This window comes from Enhydra lutris, unplaced genomic scaffold (genome assembly GCF_002288905.1).
Source record: "Enhydra lutris kenyoni isolate GAN:26980312 unplaced genomic scaffold, ASM228890v2 scaffoldscaffold44, whole genome shotgun sequence".
In the NCBI taxonomy this organism is placed as follows: domain Eukaryota; kingdom Metazoa; phylum Chordata; class Mammalia; order Carnivora; family Mustelidae; genus Enhydra; species Enhydra lutris.
In genome coordinates this window covers 14976268-14999266 of record NW_019154128.1, presented here as the reverse complement: position 1 = coordinate 14999266, position 22999 = coordinate 14976268, and the positions used below count along the sequence as shown (strand labels likewise).

Below are 22999 nucleotides of genomic sequence, written 5' to 3'. Positions count from 1 at the left end.
GGATTCACTTCTCCGCCAGTCCTACCTTTCAGAAAGTGGTTGATTTTCTGTTTCTAGAGTTGCTGTTCTTCTTCTCTTCGATCTCCCGTTGGATTTATAGGTGTTTGCAGTCTTTAGATAAGCTATCTAGCTGATCTCCTGCTACCTGAAGTAGTCTCAGCCTGCTACTTCTCCTCCATCTTGACTCCTCCCCCCTGAAGAGTAAACATATTTCTAAATAACGTTTGCTTAAAGAAGAAATTATAAGGGATAGTCTAGGTCCGAAAAAAAAAAAAAATAGAAAGAAAAGAAATTATAAGGGAAATTCAAAAATATTTTTAAGTGAATAATTTGTGAGAGGCAGCTAAAGCAATATTAGAAGAAAATTTAAATGCTTATATTAGAAAGAAAGGTCTCAAATCAGTGATCTGAGCATCCATCTTAAGAAACTTAAACCCAAAGTAATGAGAAAGAAGGAAATAATAAACAAAGTGGCACAGAAAGTTAAAACTATACAGAGAAAAAACCCACTGAAACCAGAAGCTGGTTTTTTGAAAAGATCACTAAAATGGATAACCTCCAGCAGACTGAAAATAAAGATGACAGCAGTTACTAACATCAGTTCTACAAAATGAGAAGAAATTGAATACATAATTAAAAACTTCCCCACAAAGACTTCCGGAAAACAGAAGAGGGGAGAGAATTTCCCAACAACCCTTGACACTTGGGGGGTGGAGAAGGACAAAGAGACCTGGCAGGGAGTGAATGGAGTGTTTTTTTAAACAGTATCCTTTTTCCCAGGCCTGAAATACAAACTACTCTCCCAGAAGTCAGCCCCAAAACCATTAGCAGAGAAGACTCCAGACCCAAGGATTATTTGTTCTGAGTTACCCATCACCAGCTGGATTTTGAGAAACTGGGGCTCTAAAGAGTTCATAGAAGAGCAGACAGGGATCTGCTACTGGTGATTTTGTAACAGAAAACATGGAAGGATGGAGGGAACTCTCATTTTTAAGTGACTACTGCAGGCTGGATACTAGTCTATACTCATTAGATTTGGTATCTGATTAAACCACAGAGCAATTTATAAATGGCACTATTATTCCCACTTTAAAAAGGAAGAAACTGATGCATAAAGACATTAAGTAACTCGCCCAGGGTCACACAGCAAGTGGCAGAGCTGGTATTAGAATCCAGTTCTATCTGACCTCAGAGGCCATGCACCTAAATGGATTTGATCTTGGTGGTCTAAGCTGTCCTCTGGCAGCAGGGAGGTGAAAGCATCAAGTTAGATCATCCGCATGGGGCTGAAGCTGAGGTCACAGCATTAGTAGGTCAGATGCATTAGCACTGGAAGACTTTAAGAACCAGCAGTGTTGCGAGGGAGTCCGTGAAGTTATTTTTAGCTGCATATACATTATTCCATTGTATTCACATATCTCACATTGTTAAAAGTTGTGTTGAAGTGCAATATCCAAGAATACAGAGGACAGGTGTGATACAATCTGCAGTATACCTATGGCCCACAAAAAAATGCAAGACATCAGCGGAAGCATTCCTTAGCCTCCTATAGTGATGTGCAACCAACATAACCACCTTGTTTGCTGTTTTTAAGAGTCTGTACTGGCACCAAGGCAGCTTGGAATAGGATCCAAACATCCCCCTTTATTGCTAACAACAAGGCCACCAGCAAGCCATCAATCAGATGGCAACCCTGACTGAGCAATGTTAACTGGCTGTTTCTCATGGTTAAGCTTTTACAAAGAGATCAAGCAGATTTGAATTTCAAGAGAGACTAAACCACTTGTACCCTCCAGCAAATATACCAACCTTCTCTGAATCTGGGCAAGGACCGTGTGGAGTCTCTCACTGTACCATGTACACTTCTCCTTGGTAATGCAGACGTGGACCAAGCTCCCATCCTTCCAGGGAGCATGGACAAATCTACGGCAGTATTTCGCATGGACTGTCTTCTTGTTGGTCTCCTAAGGAAAAGACAAAGGACAGAAGCCACTCAGACCATTCAGAGTCATCTCCAGATGGTACCCCATATTTCTGCCTTATTTATTTAGTTCTTAGCACTCACTCCCATGGTAAAATCATTCAACTGTTGGCTCAACAAAACATGTACTGGGGCTGCTCTATGTGGAGACCTGTGTCAGATATCAGGCATCATGGTCAGAAAGACAGTGCAATCCCATCTGGGGCTCAGAGAAGATGTTTCCAGCAGGGAACCACATGCTTGCTCTCTCTGTCTCTCTCTCTCTCTCTCTCTCTCTCTCACACACACACACAGTTAGAAAGGCAGAGTACTAGATGCTGGGTTGAGACAATAATACCTGGGCAATCTGGGAAAGATGAAAGCATCCTCATGGACTAGAAGGTCAGGAGGACTATCTAGAGGAGGTGGGACTTGAGATTTACAGAAAGCATCTTTCCATCACTACTCCCGCCCCAAATGAAGAAAGGTAGCCAAGAACCCCCATTCCACACCTAGCGCCCTCTACTGGTACATACAAAACTGGTCTGAGGACGATGGCTTCCCACAGAGAGCTCACACAACTGATTTATGAGTTTATCAAGCATGACTCCAAGCCACTAGCAATACAGTCTTGTAAGCAGCAGCAATATAATCCATAAACAAAAACCAAAATTCCCGCCTTTGTGGAACTCACATTACAGGGGAAGAGCCAGATAATAAACAATTATACAGCAGGTCAGATGATGACAAATGCTATGGAAGACAACAGAGAACAGGGGATGGGAGGATGAAGAAGTTAAAACCTGAAAAAATAAAGCCCTAAAAAGAAGAATAAATATGAACAGAGACCATCAGGAACAAGGACTGCGACCGTATGGAGTCTGGGAGGAAGTCTGAGGACACAGCAAGTACAAAAGCCCTGAGGTAAGAATAAGAGTCTGCCTGGCGTGTCTGTAAAAGTTTAGGAAGGCTGATGCAGTTGAAACACAATGAGCTAAGGTAAGGAGTTAGATGAAGCTAGAGTAGTATGAGGAGGAGGGCCAGAAGCAGACTACATAAAGTCCAGTTGCTAGTGGAAGTGACTGGCTTCTCCTCTGAGTGAAAAAGGAACTACCCAAGGGCTTTAACATGAGAAGTGACATATTTTTTCAAATTAAGATATGACTGACATATAACATTACACATACAATATGATTTGATATATGCCTATAGTGCAAAATGATTACCACAATTAATTTAGGTAACACCACCACAGAGTCACAAATTTTTTTCTTGTGATGATCTATATATTTTAAGATCTACCCTCTTAGACAAGTGACACGATTTATAGTTTTAAGTTTTATTTATAATTTTTAAACTTAATCTATAAAAATATCATTTTAAAGGATACTGTGGTAGGGCACTTTGGTGGCTCAGTCATCTAAGTGTCCGACTCTTGATTTTAGCTCAGGTCTTGATCTCAGAGTTGTGAGTTCAAGCCCTGCATTGGGCTCTATGCTAGGCATGGAGTGGACTTAAAAAAAATAAATAAGGAAAGGATACTGTGGTTACTCTGTTGAGAAGAGACTGTGAAGAGTCAAGGGCAAAAGCAGGGGGTCAGGGATCAGTTAGGTGGCATGGACCAGGGGTAGTTTTGAAAGTGGTGAGAAGTGGTCAGATTCTGGATTATAGACATGTTATGAAGATAGAACTAACAGCATTTAATGAGAGATCAGATGTGGGTATGAGAGAAAAGAGAGGACTTAAGGAATGACTCTATAGTTTTCAGCCCGGAGAACTATAAAAATAGAGTTGCAATGAATTGACGGGAGGAAGATTATGGAAGAGTAGCCTTGAAGGGGAAGATCTGGACCTTTACCTGATGTGCTAGATTCAAGGGGTCTATCAGACATCCTAGTGACATGGCAAGAAGTCAGGTGGAGACGAGGGAAGGACTCAGGGCTGTAGATTCAAATGTGGAAGTCACCAGCATGCACACAGTATTAAAAGCCACAGACTAGATGAGATCATGTAGAGAATGGTTACAGAGAGAGAAGAGGTCTGAGGACTGCACCTTGAGGCCCTTCAGCATTTAGAGGCTGAGGACATGGGAAAGAAGCAAAGAACACCAACACAGAAAAGTCAGTAGGAGGAAAACAGGACAGTGTGCTGCTCTCTGCAAGCAAAAGAAGTTCAAAGAAGTAACCAACTATATCAAATGTTGATAGTAGGTCAAGTAAGAGTGAGACTGGGAACTGACCCCTGGATTTAGCAGTTCATGTATCCCTGTAAAGAGTGGGTTTTGGTGGAGAGGGAGCCTTGCCCAGTTGGAGTGCATTCATGAAGGCATGGGAAACTGCAAGACGAGACAGGAAACACATAAAATTCCTGAGGCGCTGAATTCTAAAGAGGTGCAGAGGAATGAGACAAATGAATCAGAACCAGAGATAAACATGTGGGTCGAGAAACTTTTGGGGGGTTCTTTGCCGAGACAGAATGCAACTAGGGAGCAGGGGAGGGGCAGAGGGAGAGAGGGAGTGAGAATCTCAAGCAGGCTCCATACCCAGGGCTCTATCTCACAACCCTGAGATCATGACCTCAGCTGAAATTAAGAGTTGGACGCTTAACCGACTAAGCCACCCAGGTGCCCCCAAAAACTGTATTTTTAAGATGTGAGGAAGAACACCATGTTTGCATGCTGGTGGGAAAGATCCAGAAATGAGAATAATATCAGTGATATAGAAAGGAGGAGAATGAGTGAATGGGGAATAAGGATCAGTGCACACACTGAGGGGTTTAGACCTTAGATAAACCTGAGGACAATTCCCCCATCCTAAAAGAAATGAGGGTAGAACATACAGGTACAAATGCTGGGGGATTTGTACATATGAGGTGGATGCCCATGGATGTTCACTGCAAGTTCAGTGAAATGAGAATCCAGGGTCACTTGCTGAGAGTGAGCAAAGAAGAGAAGATATTTGAAGTCTGAGGAGAAAAGAGCAGACATTAGAATAAGCATCTAAATGGATCGGAAAAGCATAGGAGGACTGGCGGCAGCACAAGAGATCCATGTAAAGTCAGAGGTCAGGAATTTAAAGGGAAGCCAGGCACTGTGGCTACGCTTTTCTCTGATTTCTTCTGATGCAGTCTATAAGGCAGAAAAGGCTGAGAGTTCAATTTAACCAGGGTTGGGGTTTCACAGATGAGTGCAATAATGTAAGAGAGGAAAAGTAGTTGAGCATGTATGAGAGGGACAAAAGGGTAAAAAGAACAGAGAACAGGGAGCAAAAACAACAAAATGTATAATCCCGATGGGGCTGAAAGATTGGAATTAGGGTAGTAGAGGAAATGACCTTAAAAAAAGAGGTCAGAAAGTGGGACCTTCGGAATTATATGGGTTATAATGGAGGCAGTGTTATTTGTAATGACAAGGTCAAGGGGATGCCTATGGCAGGGGAGGTAGAGAGTGGGTGTAGGAGGAAGTTACTAGAGAAGAGGAGGTCAGAGAAATGAAATGTCAGGGTCTGGGAAGGGTCATTTTCATACGATTGACATTAAAAATGGCTGGAGCCAGTGACAGTAAGCCAGAAGCTATAATCTTCAATTACTGGTGGGATGACCTGGGGCTCAGAAAAGGTGAGTCACAGAGGGTGTCGTGGGTGTCCTTCTGATGACATGGGAAGACAGAGGGAGAATGATCGAAAAACAGCAATGAGGAATGAGCCACCTACCTCTGCTGCCCACAGGTCCAAGGCAAATGGAGAGAAACCTCTCTCTGAGGTCCTCTGAGGTCCTCAAGAGAGAACCCAGACAAGCAGGCGAAGGGAACACTGCAGGGCACTTGCTATCATGGGTGTACTGACAACCTCTAGTGCCAGAGGGTAGAGTGGAGAGAATTTAGGAGGCAAGGAGGAATGAAGGAGGCTCAGAGAAGGGATGTCAGAGCCACATAGGGATCGGAATTGAGAGGTCTGGTGGTGACTGAGATGAGATCAGTCCTGATGTTCCCAAGACAGGCATCAGGGGAACCACAACTCAGGCACAACACAAAGATGGAAAGAGAAAGACGTCCTCTCTCTTATTCTTACCATGTTCTTGTCAAACGAGAGTTCTCCCTATTCTCCATCCTGTCACATGGCCTTTTCCAACTGTGCCTTATGTGCTCCCAGATGGAAACACACCAGACCATATGGTATGTGAATGAAGGTGGCAGACAGCAGAGTGTCAGAATGGGAAAAGTGCAGTGTGAGGGCCCATCAGATAGGAGGTCAAACCCTGCCATCCCATGGCCTAACCTCTCAGAGGCCCCTTGACTTTGTCTTCTTGTGTGTGCTAAGAGAGCACAAATATTCACCTTATGTATCAAGCACCCAAGCATTCCATAAATGCTCATTTCTGATTCACAGTGTTTGCAATCTATAAAAAGAAGGAAGGTAGCATCTACCGGACATCTCCTAACCAGGCCCTGTGCCCAGACATGCATTTTTAAATTTGGATTTTATACCACTCATTTTACGGATGTGGAAAGTAAGACTCAAAACAGTGAAATTACTTGCTCAGCATCTCATAATCAGTAACTGGAGAAGTAGCATTTACATGGGGTCTTCTCACGCCAAATCCAGACCACACGGCCTGACACCTAGTAAAAGCTCAGTAAATATCTGTTAGAGGAGTAAATGGGGAGACTAGGTGGGTTTGTGAACATCAAGGCCGGCTTTGTGCACCAGCAGCATCAGCACTTATGAATGAAATGTGACTTAGGGTGCCCCCAACTTTGCCTGAATCCTCTAACGGGAAATGCATTTTTGTCTCATTTTGTCTCTCTTCCTCACATGTTCATCTCTCTTAGAAACAACACAGAGCAAGGCCTTCTTAGTCACTTATTTCTCAGTGTAAACAAGGTACTTGGATCCATCCCTACAAACCAGTTTTTATAGTTACAAGTTTGAAGGGGCTGGGGGGAACCCTCAATAATCAACTTATTTGACACATTCGTTATTCCCTACCTCACACATCACAAATTTAGGTGTAAATCTAGGTTCAGATATGTAGCCCCAAATACTGAAAATAAAACTTTCCCTTATTCATCAATGTCTGTGAATGAAGACAGCTGTACTGTACACTTCTCAACTTCTACTTCTCTATTATTTTTTAGCAAAAGAAATTTAAGGTAAAATTCCTCATTTATAAGCCAGACTCTGCAAACCATCCCTGTAAGATTTCATTCAAAATCATCAAGAAAGAATAAGGAGAAACCAGTCTTAGATACAGGCTTGAACATGACACAACATCACCAGCTCGCGGTAAGTTAGGTTTCAACTGACAGGCACTGGTATTCGTAAATATCCAGGGCCTAATGTATTGTATTTTAAAAGTGAAAATCTACTTACGTACGATTTCCTGAACTAATAACATTACTGAATAATGACTACAAAATCAGAAAACTGTGCTGGGGGAGGAAATCCACAAGTGAGGTTTCCCTGCAACATGGCAATTACTCCGCATCCTGGTCTACAAGCCAGGAAACAACTCTTCCGTCAATTTTGCGTTTTTCTTTTTCTTTTCATTTCCTTTTTATACATTTATTTTTTTGAGAGAGTCAGAGAATGCGAGTGGCAGAGGGAGAGGGAGACAGAGAATCTTAAGCAGGCTCCATACTCAGAGTGGAGTCCAATGCTGGGCTCAGTCTCACGACATGGAGATCATGACCTGAGTCGAAATCAAGAGTCAGACACTTAACCAACTGGGCCTCCCAAGTGCCCCAGTTCTGCATTTTTCTCATCCAGTTTTTACATTGTCCTCCTTGTAGTTCATTGTAAACACATGGCAACAAGAAGGCTAAAACACTGCAGGTGTGGCTGACGGAGCCCCCAAGGAAAGGCCTTTCCTCAGGAAGACCTATTGAGCCCATCGGCCAGCCAATCTAAGGAGTGGCAAAGAGACTGGGGTTTCACCTCTGTAGGACTGACAAACATCTCAGTGGTGACACTGAATTGGAGCTTCGGTGAACACATAATGTGACAGTGTATCTGAGGACCTTGATTTCCTGTCCAGCAGCCTGCTGGGCTCTGCCCTTACTGGCACAGCTGCTCTGTTGCTCACATTTGGGGTTTCCCTTCATAATGTGGACCTGGGCCTTTATTACCTTCTAAAAGAACTTTCCTTCAGTTTTAGAAACAGAATATTCACTTTATTCTGATTTTGTTTCATAGTATGGTACCTTCTCATCTTTCCATAATCCTAAACTTTTGACAGTTTTCTGAGTCTGTCTACACATCAGTGTTTTCCAAGTATGGCCTCTGGACCAGCAGCCTCAGCAGCATCTGGGCCCCACCTCAAACCCACTGACTCACGCGTGCTAAAGTTTTAGGAGCCACTCATTCATTATCCTTCAGTTGTGAGCCAGAGTCCAGCACTTTGAGAAGTTGTTATTCCTTTCAGACCTATTGACACAATGGAACTATACCTTTCAAAAGTTTTAAATATACACCTTTCCAGTGTTATAATCCCTTAGATGATTTGAGTTTATATTTACTGGGAATCCACTATATGCTGCCCACAGTCACAAGACTAATGCATCTTTAAGAAAGTAACAATACAAGAGGAACATAGAGATGCCTACTTCGGGCGTCTTCACCAGCAGTTTCTCTCTTCCATTCAATATGGGGGAAAAGAGGGCTTCTCCTTTGAAAAGGCTGAATAATTCTGAGACTCATAATGCCTGAATTTCTAAAAACCCAGTTCCTGGTTTATGTATGATTACTTTATAATCCACTTATATTCAGAAACCATTCCCAGACTTGGTCTCCACACCCCCCATGTACCATTCAGAGACGTGCAAGGTGGGAAACACAAGGGTATCTTCCTTCAGGGAAACCAAGCTGGTTTCCTTCCATGCTGTCTCTTAACCTTGGTCTTGCTCCAGGTTCTGATCTGAGGGAGGCCTTCCCCAGCCAGAACATCAAGAGAAGCCACAGCCCGGCCTAGCAGTTCACTTTACTCACCGCACTGGTCTGCACGGACTCATCCTCTGGTTTGGCTTTCACATCAATGACTCCATCAGCATGGCGGAAGCAGCAGTCAGCAAGGACATCATAAAAGGTCAGCTTCTGGGCTTTCAAGCCATATTTCTGAAGCCACTTCTTGGAGTCCCAGGTGTCCTCTAAGTTTGACTCGTTCTCAAAAGAGGTTGCTCCTGATATTTTTGGAATTACAGTTCATCAGTGCAGTTCATATTCTAGAAGTCGTTTGTACTGCACCCTCAACTTAGTATTTACCGAGCTGGAACATGTTCTTTGTCAGATCACATTCATTTCTGGAAGCATGCTTTCCAAATCAGGACTGGCAAAGAATTAGTTCACAAGACCAGAACGCAGGAATCTGCTGTTTTTCATGCTACTTCCTTCTCTACCTAAGTTGCCTACTCCATGTGTCTGTGGAGATGGCTAACAGACCAAGGCCATGTGTCAGGAGAGCATTAAAGTTGGGATCAGAAGTTTCGGGTTCAAATCATGACTCCACCACTTATGACTTGGCTAAGTTGCTCAAACCTAGGTTGAGTCACAGCACTTAACCTCTCTGAGCTTCAGCAGAATTCTCCACCTGCAGATTGAAGACAGTGTCTGCTTGGCCTTCCTAAAAGTGTGTTGAAAGGATTCAATGAGAAAAGTCATGTGAAAGTGCTTTGTGGAGTGGGGATGAGAATTAGGGGCATGTAACTTGTGTTGAGGTAGAAGTCCATCAACCAGAGAAGGCTGGCAGGCTGCCTTCCAGGAGCTCTGCTGTTAGCTTTGTGAATTTATTCTGATTTAGAGCCTGGCCCTCAACTCAGCAGGCTCAGTAACCTCCTATAGTCAGCTCAAGCACCTAGAGCTATAACTTACCATAAACAGGTTCACAGGTTAAAGTACAACCAGAATGATAAATATCCAAATAGTCCCAGCCTTCTACGCCTTCCCTTGGTGTTTTCCAAAGGTCATCTATACTCTTTAAGTAGAAGGGAGGTGCTCTGTTAGCTGAGCAGAACACCATGTAACAGAAAAGTATTCATTTAGGTGGCTCAAACCACTAGTGCCACCTAAAGGAGTAGCTGGGGGTGGGCACAGAAGAAGGGGTGAGCAAATCTAAAGTTGAGAAGGAGGCACTGGTGTCTAGAGTGGGCTTACACTGCCCTGCACACCATTCCTCCCAACCCCATGCTCCATGGTAGCACACTGGTAGGGTAAAATTGACCATGCTGGGAGTATTTACAGAATCTGGAAATCAGAGCTTTTTTACTGCAGAGAGTGGACTGGCAAACATTTATCTGAATGCCACTGGAAGAAAGGCAGAAAGGACCCTGAGCTTTTAGTCCCACTGAGACCAGCAGAGCTCCAGGGGGACGAGCAGAGGGTGCTGGGCAAAGAGATGTTTTTTTTTTAAACAACGTACCACTGCATACTAGGTCCACCAGACCTACAAAGTTTATTTCCACTTAGATAAGTTGTTCTCAACCCTGCATGCTGGAATTCTCTGAATTTTTAAAATACTGATGCCTGGACCCTACCCATTTTTTTTTAATGGTCTGGATATTGAAATTTTTCAAAGATTCCTGGGTGATTATACTGTGCAACCAAGCTTTGCAACTACAGCAATATGGAAAGAGCTTTCTAAATTATGATTTGGTGATCCCATCAGTTATGCTTCTACCACATACAGATTCAAGTTCAATTATACTTTTAACAACAACAAAAAAAAGAGCACTCCATATTAGGGAAAAAAAAAACTACCCATACTTGTCTATCATTATATATAAGGGTATATAAAATCAGAATAGGATTTGAAGAAATAAAACACTTTAGAGTCAACCATTTCTCAACTGTATGTAAAGGATTTGCCAAGTTAGGCTACATGTGAACCACATCCTCAGATTTTAATAGAACACCTTTTAAATAATACACTCAGACCAACTAGAGCTAGGACTTCTGAAAGAAGCTTGGTTTTGGCTTTTGAACTTTAAGCCAGCCTGGCATCAAAAACCCCTTTGCACACTGTCCCCAGTTACCAGCAGTTGGTTTCTGTGTGATGCACAAAGCCTCTTCTTTCCCTGTACAGGGAGTTCAAATCAGAGGCTCCCCAGAGCTTCTGATCCCTGAGGTTCTCCTGCATGTTCTCCTGCATCACAGGGAAACAGCAAAAAGAGAGCCATTTTTGTCAGTGGGATCAGCCTCCTTGGAAAAACCCTTTGAGTGACTATTTTTCCTCAATTATTGTTAATTATATTCTAAGCCTTTGACTCCTCTTTCTTCCTACTTTATTCTCCTCCCTTGTTTCTGATTAACAGGTGTAGTCGGAAATAAAATTTTCATTCAATTATATCCATAGCAACACACAAATTAGCAAATGTTTCTGCTCTGCTTTGGGGTTGCCTTCTTTTAAAAAGACAAGAGCCTTTTCTCAATGATAAATTCAAGCTTACCACAAAAGGACTTCCTAAAAACACATCAAGCCAATTCTAACAAGGGATTTTAAAGAACCAGAGACTTAACTTTTGACTCCTAGCTTCATCCAGGACCAGGCAAGTACAATCATCCTGGGGGCATGATTGAAGCTCCCAATTACTCTCTGAAAAGGGGACTCAAGGAAAACCCCAAAGCAACCTGAACTTAATAAAGAAGGGGCAGCAAAGCATGCAAAAACAAAGAGCCTAGGTGCTCCAAAGCTAAAGAAAGTTAGAAAAGGGGGGAAATCTGCCCACTTGCAGTGCTAATTACACCAATTAGTGGCTGAGCCTCGTATTCCCCAGGTGTGGAGGGGAAAAGAGTTATCCACTCATTAGAGTCACTTACTAAAGAGTTCTTTCCATTCCCCTAGAGTTATCTTAATTAAAAGTGTTACATAAATCCTCGCCCACAGAGCCTAGTATAATACCTTCCTTTACCACTGAAATGAGAATTCATAGCTCATCCTACACCACGTGAGAGACTGCTAAAGATTTTCTCTCAGTTACTCGCAGGAGAAGCACAAAGCAAATCACCTCTGTGCCACAGAATTAATGTGTCTGGTTGTCTTCATCCTACTTGTCGATCTCAAAACATGTTTTAATGCGCCAAGACCTACTGGCAAATGCTTTTGAAACATCACTGCTATAGCCAGGGCCATAGCAAAAAGACAAATTGGGCACTGTTTATCTGTGCCTACTCCTCCCCTCAAGGTGTCGTTCCCTAGTGGCTCATGACCACCAAGGACTTATCACCATAACTGCCCTTCCCATGGCGATAATTAATCTAATGTGTGGACTTGGCTGGGCCACAGTACCCAGATATTTGGTCAAAGATTGTTCTAGATATTTCTGTGAAGGTATTTTTAGGTGAGAGAACATTTAAATCAGTAGACTTTGAGTAAAACAGATTACCCTCCATATCATGAAACAGCCTCCTCCATTCACTTGAAGGTCTTTAATAGGAAAAAGACTGAAGTCCTCTGAAAAAGAGAGAATTCTGACAGCAGACCGCCTTGGGACCTGAAACGCAACACCAGCTCATGAAGGCAGATTGGTGTGCCCTGCAGAGTTTGGACTTGGGAGTTTCCAAACTCATGTGAGCCAATTCCTTAAATATCTCCATTTCTGTCTCAATCTCTTTCTCTCTTCGCACACACACACACCCTGTTGATTCTGTTTCTCTGAAGAACCTTGATTAATATGGTCATCTCCTCCATTGAAGATTGCTTGTCCAGCACCACATTCCTGCCATGTTACGTCCGTGAGCCTCTCAAGAGAACCATCAGCTAATGAATAAATTAGAGCTCTAGATCTGGAACCAACCTCAGAGAGCATCAAGTTCAATGTTTCTTACACTGTGGTCCACGAACCTTGCTTCTCCTACGTGTCAGTGGCTCTTAGTCAGAAAGATGGTTTCTTAGCAAAAAAATTGGGGAGGCTGAAAATAGTTTCAACAGGTTCTTTTTCACAGGGCTTGTCTGAGGAATCAGCAGTGGGACTCACCATAGGTAGAGGCATAAATAGTATTTCCTAAAGTTCTATAGTCCTAGAACCTTTCTGTATAAAACATTTGGGAGGGTTTCTATTTGACAGACCACAGTTTGGTACACACTTTCCAACATCCCTGTTACTGTGAGTGTCATGAGATACTAAGCCAACACTTGGCTACCCCATGGGAAGTGACATGGCAAAGGATGCTGTGAAGTAGTTGAAAAGGAAAGATTCAGAAGAAGCCAAAAGTGATGTCCAATGAAAGAAGGGAAGGATGGGGGATGGGGTGTGGGAGGGAAGGAAGAGAGGACGGGGGACAGGGAGGGAATAAAGAAGGGAAGGGAAAGAAAGAGAGGAAAGGGGAGGGGAGGGGAGAAGATGGGGGGAGGAAGGAAGAAAGGAATGATTTAAGGATAGCTGGGAGAGAGAGAGAAGTGGCAACTGTTAGGACAAGAAATCCAGCCATGTGTCAGCAGACAGCAACTGTTGGGCCTAGGGTTGTCTGCAGGTGAGACAGTGAAGCCCACTGGGGTGGGCACTGAGAAGACGTGTTGACAGCATGGCTCAGGAGAGCACCCTGTCTCTCGGCAGTCATATACTTTGCTCACTCTACTTGCTGACTGACAGATATTGGCTGTTCATCTACAGTTGTGAAAGCGCCATGTGCTGAGCATATTTACCTGGCACTGCACAGGAGCCTAGAAAGGGGAAAAGGGGAGGCAGAGGAAGAGAATGGTAACCCACCAATATTCGACAGAACTGACCTGCTAGGCAGGTTTGGGTAACTGTTCTCTTGAGTGATACAAGGATTATACACATGAGGGCCGAGGAACAAGATGTAGTGACATGACTGAAGTCACATCTCTAATATGGCACTAAGTCAAATGGCCAGTTGTAGAGTCAGTCCTGAGTGGACTAGCATACAATGGGAAAATTTAGATGAATTCTAGGCCCTGGAAACCATTAAGTGATTTTTACTTCTCTCTTTAATGCAGGTAAAAATCAAAGCAAAATCTCTGTGGAAAAGAGTTCCATGGTTTACCCAACTTGTCTGTAAACCAGTGGAAAAATGATTTCAACCCTGAGTGTCTCTAATTCCTACAATCCTCAGTGGGGGAAAGGAGGAGGGAAAAGAAATTGAGCAAAGGCAGACATTAAGACCAAAAAGCGCCAGCAGTGGACAGGAGGTGGGAGAGGAGCTAACGCCATCTCAAGGACACCATTCCACATTCCTCTTACTTTCTCTTCTGCCTAATTCTGAAAAAAGGAAACTGAGAAAAATACTTGCTTTACAGGTGGGCTGTGAATGAGGCAGCTGCAGGTAGAAAGTTTAAACTCCAAGGTCTGCAACTGGCTGTTGAGAAATAAGGAGCAACAGTCAGTCTGGGACAGACCTGCATGGAGGCTGAGAAGAAACCACTGGCAGAGCACACATTCCAAGAGAAGAACTGCAAAAACCACACTGTAGTGTGTCTTCATCTACAACAGTATTTAAAATAAACTCTAAATAGTCAAGGATCCGTGACATAAGCAACAAATTATACCTCTGGCAACTATTTCTTTAAAAATAGCATGACGTGGCAAGATAAACCAATTCAAGATGCTTGGGATAAAGTGGAAAATCAAGATTAAAAAATGAGAAGGGGACTGATTGGCAGACTTTGGAAACTTTAGATTGAGAACATGAGGGTCACATGGTAGTGATAATGGGAACCACAGAGCAGAGTATGGATATTGGGATGAAGCCAACAGAGAAATTTGAATCTGCTTCCATAGGGAAATTAAAATAGTGCCACTTTTTTGATCCTGCATCACCAATGCCAGGGTTTGGGGGGGGGGGGTTGCCAGCCTATTTATTTCATGTATTCTTTAAAAACTTGTTTTTTGAGATATAATTCATATACTATGCAACTAACACTTTTAAAGAATACAGTTGAGGGGCGCCTGGGAGGCTCAGTGGGTTAAGCCTCTGCCTTTGGCTCAGGTCATGCTCTCAGGGTCCTGGGATCAAGCTCCACATTGGGCTCTCTGCTTCCCCCCCTCCCTCTGCCTGCCTCTCTGCCCACTTGTGATCTCTGTCAGTCATATAAGTAAATAAAATCTTTTTTAAAAAAAAGTATAGTTAAGTGGTTTTTAGTTTATTTACATGGTTGTGCAACCAACATTACTATTTAATTCCAACACATCTTCCTTACCCCACAAAGAAACCCTATGCTCATTAGAAGTCACTCACCATTTCCCTTACTCTCTCCCTATCATGAGTTTACTCTATGGATTTGTCTATTCTGGACACTTCATGTAAACAGCAACCTACACACTATGTATGGCCTTTTATGTCTGGTTTGTTTCAATTAACATAATGCTTTCAAAGTTAATCTGTGCTGTCACATGTATCCATGCCACATAACTTATTATGGCTGCATAATATTCCACTGTAGGGATAGACTGCATTTGCTTATTTATTAATCAGTTACTAAACATTTAAGTTGTTTCCACTTTTTTGTTTTTTGGCTATTATGATGCTATGCATAATCATGTACTAGTTTTTGTGTTAACTGATGTCTTTTTAAGGACTTCTTAAAATTCAAGTATAATATATGGTATTACAGGAGTTTCAAGTGTACAATAGGATTCAACTATGTTATATAGTTGTTCACCAAGATAACTGTACTCTTAATTCCCTTTAGGTGTTTCACCTATCCCCACCCCGATCTCCTTTCTAGCAATCACCAGTCAGCTTTTTGTCTGTCTCTTTTTTCTTTAAGTTTCATATATAAGTAAAATCATATGACATGTGTCTTTCTCTGACTGACTTATTTCACTCAGCACTAAAAAATCTAGGCCAATTCATATTGTTGCAAATGGCAAGATTTCATTATTTTTTATGGCTAATATTCCATTGGTATATACACCATGTCTTCTTTAGCCTTTCATCCATTGATGGACATTTGGGTCTCTTCCATCTCTTGACTATTGAAAATAATGTTGCAATAAACAAAGGAGGCATGTATTTTTTGAATTAGTGTTTTCTTGGATAAATACACAGCAGTGGAATTATTGGATTATACAGCAATTCTGTATTTAATTTTTTGAGGAACCTCCATACTGTTTTCCACAGTGGTTGTACCAATTTGCATCCCCACCAACCATGCACAGGGATTCCTTTTTTTGTTGTTTTTTTTGTTTTAACATCCTCTTGTTATTTCCTGCTTTTTATTCTAGCCATTCTGTCAGGTGCAAAGTAATATTTCATTGTGGTTTTATTTTGTATTTCCCTGATGATTACTGGTGTTGAGCATCTTTTCATGTGTCTGTGGGCCCTTTGTATATCTTCTTTGGAAAAATATCTTCAGGTCCGCTGTCCATTTTTAAATTGGATTTTTTTTATGTGTTGAGTTGTATACATTCTTTATATATTTTTTATATTAACCCCTTATCAGATGTATCATTTCCAAGTATCTTTTCTCACTCAGTAGGTTGGTTTCCCTTTTTGTTGATGGTTTCCTCCACTGTGCAAAAACTTTTTTATTTTAGCACAGTCCAATAATTTAATTTTGCTCGTTTCCCTTGCCAGAAAAGACTTATCTAGAAAAATGTTTCTACAGTCGATGTCAAAGAAATTACTGCCTATGTTTCCTTCCAGGAGTTTCATGGCTTCAGGTCTCACATTTGTCCTTAATTCACTTTAGGTTTATTTGTGTGTATGGTATAAGACAGTGATCCAGTTTCATTCTTTTGTACATAGCTGCCCAGTATTCCCAACACCATTTGTTGAAGAGATTATCTTCTTCCCACTATATATTCTTGCTTCCTTTGTTGTAAATTAACTGACCATAAAAGCATGGGTTTATTTCTGGACTTTCTATTCTGTTCCATTGATCACTGTGTTTGTTTTGGGGGAGTATCACATTGTTTTGATTAGTATAGCTTTGTAATAGGTCTTGAAATCTGGGATTGTGATACCTCCAGGGTTGTTGTTCTTTCTCAAGACTGCTTTGTATATTTGGGGTCTTTTGTGGCTCCACACAAATTTTAGAATTATTTGTTCTGTGAAAAATGTTGGTATTTTGATAGAGACTGCATTAAATCTCTAGATTACTTTGGATAGTATGGACATTTTAATAATACTCGTTCTTCTAATCCATGAGCACAGACTACCTTTTTGTTTGCATTGTCTTCGATTTCTTTTGTCAATGTTTTATAGTTTTCAGAGTATAGCTCTCCCATCTCCTTAGTTAAGTTTATTCCCAGGCATTTCATTCTTTTTTTTTTTAAACATTTTTTAAAATTTATTTTCAGCATAACAGTATTCATTGTTTTTGTACCACACCCAGTGCTCCATGCAATCCATGCCCTCTCTAATACCCACCACCTGGTTCCCCCAACCTCCCACCCCCCAACCTCTTCAAACCCTTCAGATTGTTTTTCAGAGTCCATAGTCTCTCATGGTTCACCTCCCCTTCCAATTTCCCCCAACTCCCTTCTCCTAACTCCCCATGTCCTCCATGCTATTTGTTATGCTCCACAAATAAGTGAAACCATATGATAATTGGCTCTCTCTGCTTGACTTATTTCACTCAGCATAATCTCTTCATTCTTTTTGTTACAATCATAATGCAATTGTTTTCTTAATTATTCTTCTGCTACTTCATTATTAGTGTATAGAAATGCAATAGATCTGTATGTTAATTTTACATCCTGCAACTTCACTGAATTCATTTATCAGTTCTAGCAGTTTTTTGATGGAATCTTTAGGATTTTCTCTATATGGTATCATGTCATCTACAAATAGTGAAAGCTTTACTTCTTCCTCACCAATTTGGATGTTTTTTTTCCTTGTCTGATAGGTGTGACTAGGACTTCCAGTACTATGTTGAATAAAAGTGGTGAGAGTAGACATCTTTGTCTTGTTCCTGATCTTAGAAGAAAAGCTGTCAATTTTTCACCATTGAGTAGGCTATGAGTTTTTCATATACAGCCTTTCTTATGTTGACATATGTTCCCTCTATATCTACTTTGTTGAGAGTTTTATTATAAATGGACATTGTACTATGTCAAATGCTTTTCCTTAATCTATGGAGATAATCATATGTTATTTATCCTTTCTTGTTAATGTGATACATCACATTAACCAATTTATGAATACTGAACCACTGTTGCATCACTGGAATGAATCCCACCTGAACACGGTGATTGATTTTCTTAATGGATTGTTGGATCTAGTTTGCTAATATTTGGCTGAGGATTTCTGCATCATGTTCATCAAAGATATTGGCCTTTGGTTTTCTTTTTTAGTGGTGTCTTTATCTGGTTTTGGTATCAAAGTAATGTTGGCCTTGGAGAATCAGTTTGAAAGGTTGCCTTCTTTTTCTATTTTTTGGATATTTTGAGAAAAAAAGGTATTAACCTTTCTTTAAATGTTTGGTAGAATTCACCTGTGAAGCCATCTGGTCCTGGACTTTTGTTTGTTGGGAGTTTTGTGGTTTGTTTTTTTTTTAATTACTGATTCAATTTCGTTGCTGGTACTTGATCTGTTCAAGTTATCTATTTTTCCTGCTTCAGTTTTGCAAAGATATATGTCCCTAGAAATTTATTCATTTCTTCTAGGCTGCCCAATTTGTTATATTTCTGTGGTATTGGTTAGAATTTCTCCCATCATTCCTGATTTTATTTGAATTCTCTCTTCTTTTTTTGGTGAGTTTAGCTAAAAGGCTTATCAATTTGGTTGATCTTTTCAAAGAACAAGCTGGTTTCTTTGCTCTGTTCTGTTTTTTTTTTTTAAGTCCCTACTTCATTTATTGATGCTTTAATTTTTATTATGTCCTTATTTCTCCTGGCTTTGGGCTTTCTTTGTTCTTCTTTTTCTGGCTCCTTTAGATGTAAGGTTAGCTTGAGATTTTTCTTGCTTCTTGAGGTGGGCCTGTATCGTTATAATCTTCCCTCTTTGAATAGCTTTTGCTGCATTCCAAAGATTTTGGACCACTGTGTTTTCATTGTCATTTGTCTCCATGTATTTTTTATTTCTCCTTTTGACTTTTTGGTTGAAACCATTTATTGTTTAGTAGCATGTTATTTAGCCTCCATGTTTTTGCATTCTTTGAAGACTTTTCTCTTGAGATGATTTCTATTTTCATACCACTGTGGATGGAAAAGATGTATGACATGATTTCAGTCCTCTGGACTATATCAATAATATTGTGGCCTAACATGTGAACTATTCTGGAAAATGTTGTGAACATATGTTCTCAATTCCCTTGAGTTTATAACTAGGAGTGGAATTGCTGGGACATAGGCTAACTCTATTTTAACATTTGAAGAATTGCCAGACTTTTCAAAGTGGGTGCACCATTTTATATTCCCACCAGCAATATATAAGTGTTTCATCTTCTCCATATCTTGTCAACACTTGCTATTGTCTGTCTCTCTTATTATAGCCTTCCTTGTGGGTGTGAAGTGTTATCTCACTGTGACTTTTATTTACATTTCTCTTATAACATCTTTTCATGTGCTTCTTGGCCATTTGTGTATCTTCTTTGGGGAAATTTCTGTTTAAAACTTTTGTCTATTTTTCAATTGGGTTATTGGTCTTTTTTCTATTGAACTGTAAGAGTTCTTTATGTCTTCTGGATACTAGATTCTTATCAGACATGATTTGCAAATATTTTCTCCTATTCTGTGGGTTATCTTTTCACATTTTTCCAGTTTTATTGAGAAATAATTAACATATACATCACTAAGTTTAAGGCATATAGCACGATGGTTTGGTTTTTATATGTTGTGAAATGATTACCATGATAGCTTCAACTAATACAACTGATAGGTTCTCATACAAATACAATAAAAATAAGAAAAAAAGGAAAAAAATTTCTTCTTGCTAGAGGGGAGTCTCAGGATTTACCATCTTAACAACTTTTCTATATATCATATAGCAGCATTAGCTATAGTCATCATGGTATACACTACATCCCTATTACATCCCTATCATAGGCATACAACATTTTATTGCACTTCTCAAATACCATGTGTTTTACAAATTGAAGGTATGGGCTACTTTGCATTGAGCAAGTCTATCAGCACCATTCTTCCAACAGCATTTGCTCATTTCATGTCTCTCTGTCACATTTTGGTAATTCTCAATAATATTTTAAACTTTATTATTATTATTACATTTGTTATGATGACCTATGATCAGTATGACTTGCTGAAAGCTCAGATGATGGTTAGTAATTTTTCAGCAATAAAGTAATTTTTGAATAAGTTATGTACATTGCTTTTTTAGACATAAAGTTATTACACACTTAACAGACTACAATAGAGTATAAACATAACTTTTTATGCATTGGGAAACCAAACAATTCGCTTGACTCAATTATTGTGATATTCACTTTCTTGCAGTGGTCTGGACCCAAACTCACAGTATCTCCAAGGCATTCCTATATTGATATATGTAATTGTCTTTTAAATCAGATAGGAAAAAAAAAACTTATAGTAAATAAAAACCACATTTATACCATCTTTTATATTTACCCATGTAGTTATCAGTGTCCTTCATTTCTTCATATGAATTCAAATTACTCTCTAATATCATTTCAACCTGAAGGACTTCCTTTAATATTTTTCTGGTAGGGCAGGTGTGCTAACAATAACATCTGTTTTTGTTAATCTTGAATGTCTTGATTTCTCCTTCTTTTTGATGGGAAGTTCTGCCAGATATACTATTGCTGGTTGACAATCTTTTTCTTTCACCACTTTGAATACTTCATCCCACTGCTTCTGACCTCCATAACATCAGATTAAAAATCAGCTGTTCATTTTATTGAAGATCCCTTGAGTCACATCTGTTTAGTGGCTTTCACAATTCCCTTTTTGAGCTTTGTCCTTTCTGTTCTGAAAGGTTATTAATTTTGATTCAATTTCTTTAATAGATATGGGCCTATTCAAACAGTCTGTTTCTTCTTGTGGAAGTTTTGACAGATTGTGTCTTTCATGGAATTGACCCATTTTAGCCAGTAACTCAGTCAAATCTGTGGGCATAAAATTTTCATAGTATTCCTTTATTATCCTTTCAATATCCATGGGATCTCTGATGATGTCTCCTCTTTAATTTTTGATATTTGTAACTTCTGTGTTCTTTTTTTCTTAGCCTAGCTAGAGGCTTATTGTCTTTTCAAAGAACCAGCTTTTTATTTTCTTGGATTTTCTCTAGGGATTTTTTTCAACTTCATTGACTTTTGCTCTGATTTTTATTGTTTTTTTTTCTTCTGGGTATTTTAGATTCAATTTGCTCTTCTTTTTCTAGTTTCCTAAGGTGGAAGCTTATTGATTTTAGACATATCATCTTTTCTAATTTATGCATTCAATGTTATAAATTTCTCTCTAAGCACTATTTTCACAGCATCCTACAAATCTTTGTAAGTTGAACTTTCATTTTCACTTACCACAGTCACTTTTTAATAACATGATTCTAGCTATGACATTTCAACATAGTTTGTGTTACATTCCAATATCCATCCTTCCTAAATTTAATGCATCACAAGTACAGGATTCTTTTTTTTTTTTTAATTTATTTGTCAAAGAGAGAGAGAGAGCAAGAGAAAGCACATGCAGACAGAGTGGCAGGCAGAGACAGAGAGAGAAGCAGGCTCCCTGCTGAGCAAGGAGCCCGATGTGGGACTCGATCCCAAGACGCTGGGATCATGACCTGAGCCGAAGGCAGCCGCTCAACCAACTGAGCCACCCAGGCGTCCCACAAGTACAGGATTCTAATGAACTAATTCTTATCCCACATTTTGGGGGAAGTTTTTCAGTGGCATCTTAACTCTTACTTGTGGAAGCATTACATGATATTCTTAAAATGTTTTTCTGTTTCTTTTTTTAATGTGGAAAATACAGGGTTACTACCTATAAGAAAATGCATATTTGAGTTCAACAAAATCCTGGCCCTTTTAGCAATATTACCTGCTGCTTATTAATCAGCCATTCATTTAACTATAAAGAGCATTAGAGGTGTAAAAGTATGCTGGAAAAAATTCAGTTCTGAGAAGAAATATTATTTTCTCTTTTGCCTTGCCGGAAGTGTGAGCACTTTGACAAGTGTTAGACTTGCTTCTGGTTACATAAGAAACCAGCTGTGCCCTGCCCCAGATCGCATCCTGCAAGTCCTATTTGAACAAAAGGGAAACAGATTCTTGAGAAAGTAAATATGTACAAGGGCTCTGGAAATTAGTCTGCTTTGCTTTCAGATCTTAAGTCATCATGTTGGTAAAACAGTACTCATCTACTACATTGATTGGGCATTACTGGTACAGAACAGAGAATTTGTATATGTTCTTCTCTATATATATCAGAATCCAAAGTTCTTGGAATAAAAGATTCAGAAACATGGCATTCTCACTTAATGGGCCCAGGTCTTTACACCAAGAATGCCTGTTTCATCCAATAGTGTGTCACTCACAGCTATGTGAACTGCATATTTGTAGAGTCAATTGCCTCTCCTGCTTCTCTGTTTGGTCTCTCTAGAGTGCTTCAGTCTTAATAGATGCAAACAAGCCTCATCATGTTTACCCCCAAACCTGGTTCTCTTCCAGCATGGTATCCACCTAGGAGCTTAGCTTTGACACCTATAACTTCCATACCACCAAGTCCTGCCAAGTTCAATATCTGAATCTTCCCTCAGATCTGCCCACTTATCACCTCTCACTTATACATCTTAACTCCCTTCCTTCAACCTCACTTGGCCTCCTTCTTTTAATCTGTTTCCCACCCAGTAGCCAAAGTGATTTTTTTTCAAAGTGATTTTTTTTTTCTAAATGCAAATCTGATTTTATCATTTTCTTGCTTAAAATCTTCCAGTGGTTTCTCCCCGGCCTTAAATTAAGGACTGACATCTCACATGATGACCTACAGACCCAGCATGATCTAGTGCTTGCCTACCTCTCTAGACTCATCAAAGGCCAATTACTAACTTGATCTCTGAGTTCTATCCACACTCATCTTTTCCAATGCTTCTAAAGTGCCATACTCCTTGGCTCAGGACCTTTGCAAGTGCCATTCTGTTGCCTGCTTATATACTTTCCCCTTACTTCCAC

The 22999-nt window shown here is 40.2% G+C and overlaps 1 protein-coding gene across 1 annotated transcript in view; it reads right to left on the bottom strand.

Annotated features, from left to right (window-relative positions):
- LOC111155902 (von Willebrand factor A domain containing 3B) overlaps window positions 1-22999 on the bottom strand; it is a 214990-nt gene that overhangs the window by 133326 nt on the left and 58665 nt on the right. The window contains exons 8-9 of the mRNA XM_022516368.1: window positions 8944-9134; window positions 1810-1964 (exon numbers count right to left, since the gene is read on the bottom strand). Of these exons, the coding sequence (XP_022372076.1) occupies window positions 1810-1964; window positions 8944-9134 (346 nt within the window). The remainder of the gene's footprint in view (window positions 1-1809; window positions 1965-8943; window positions 9135-22999) is intronic.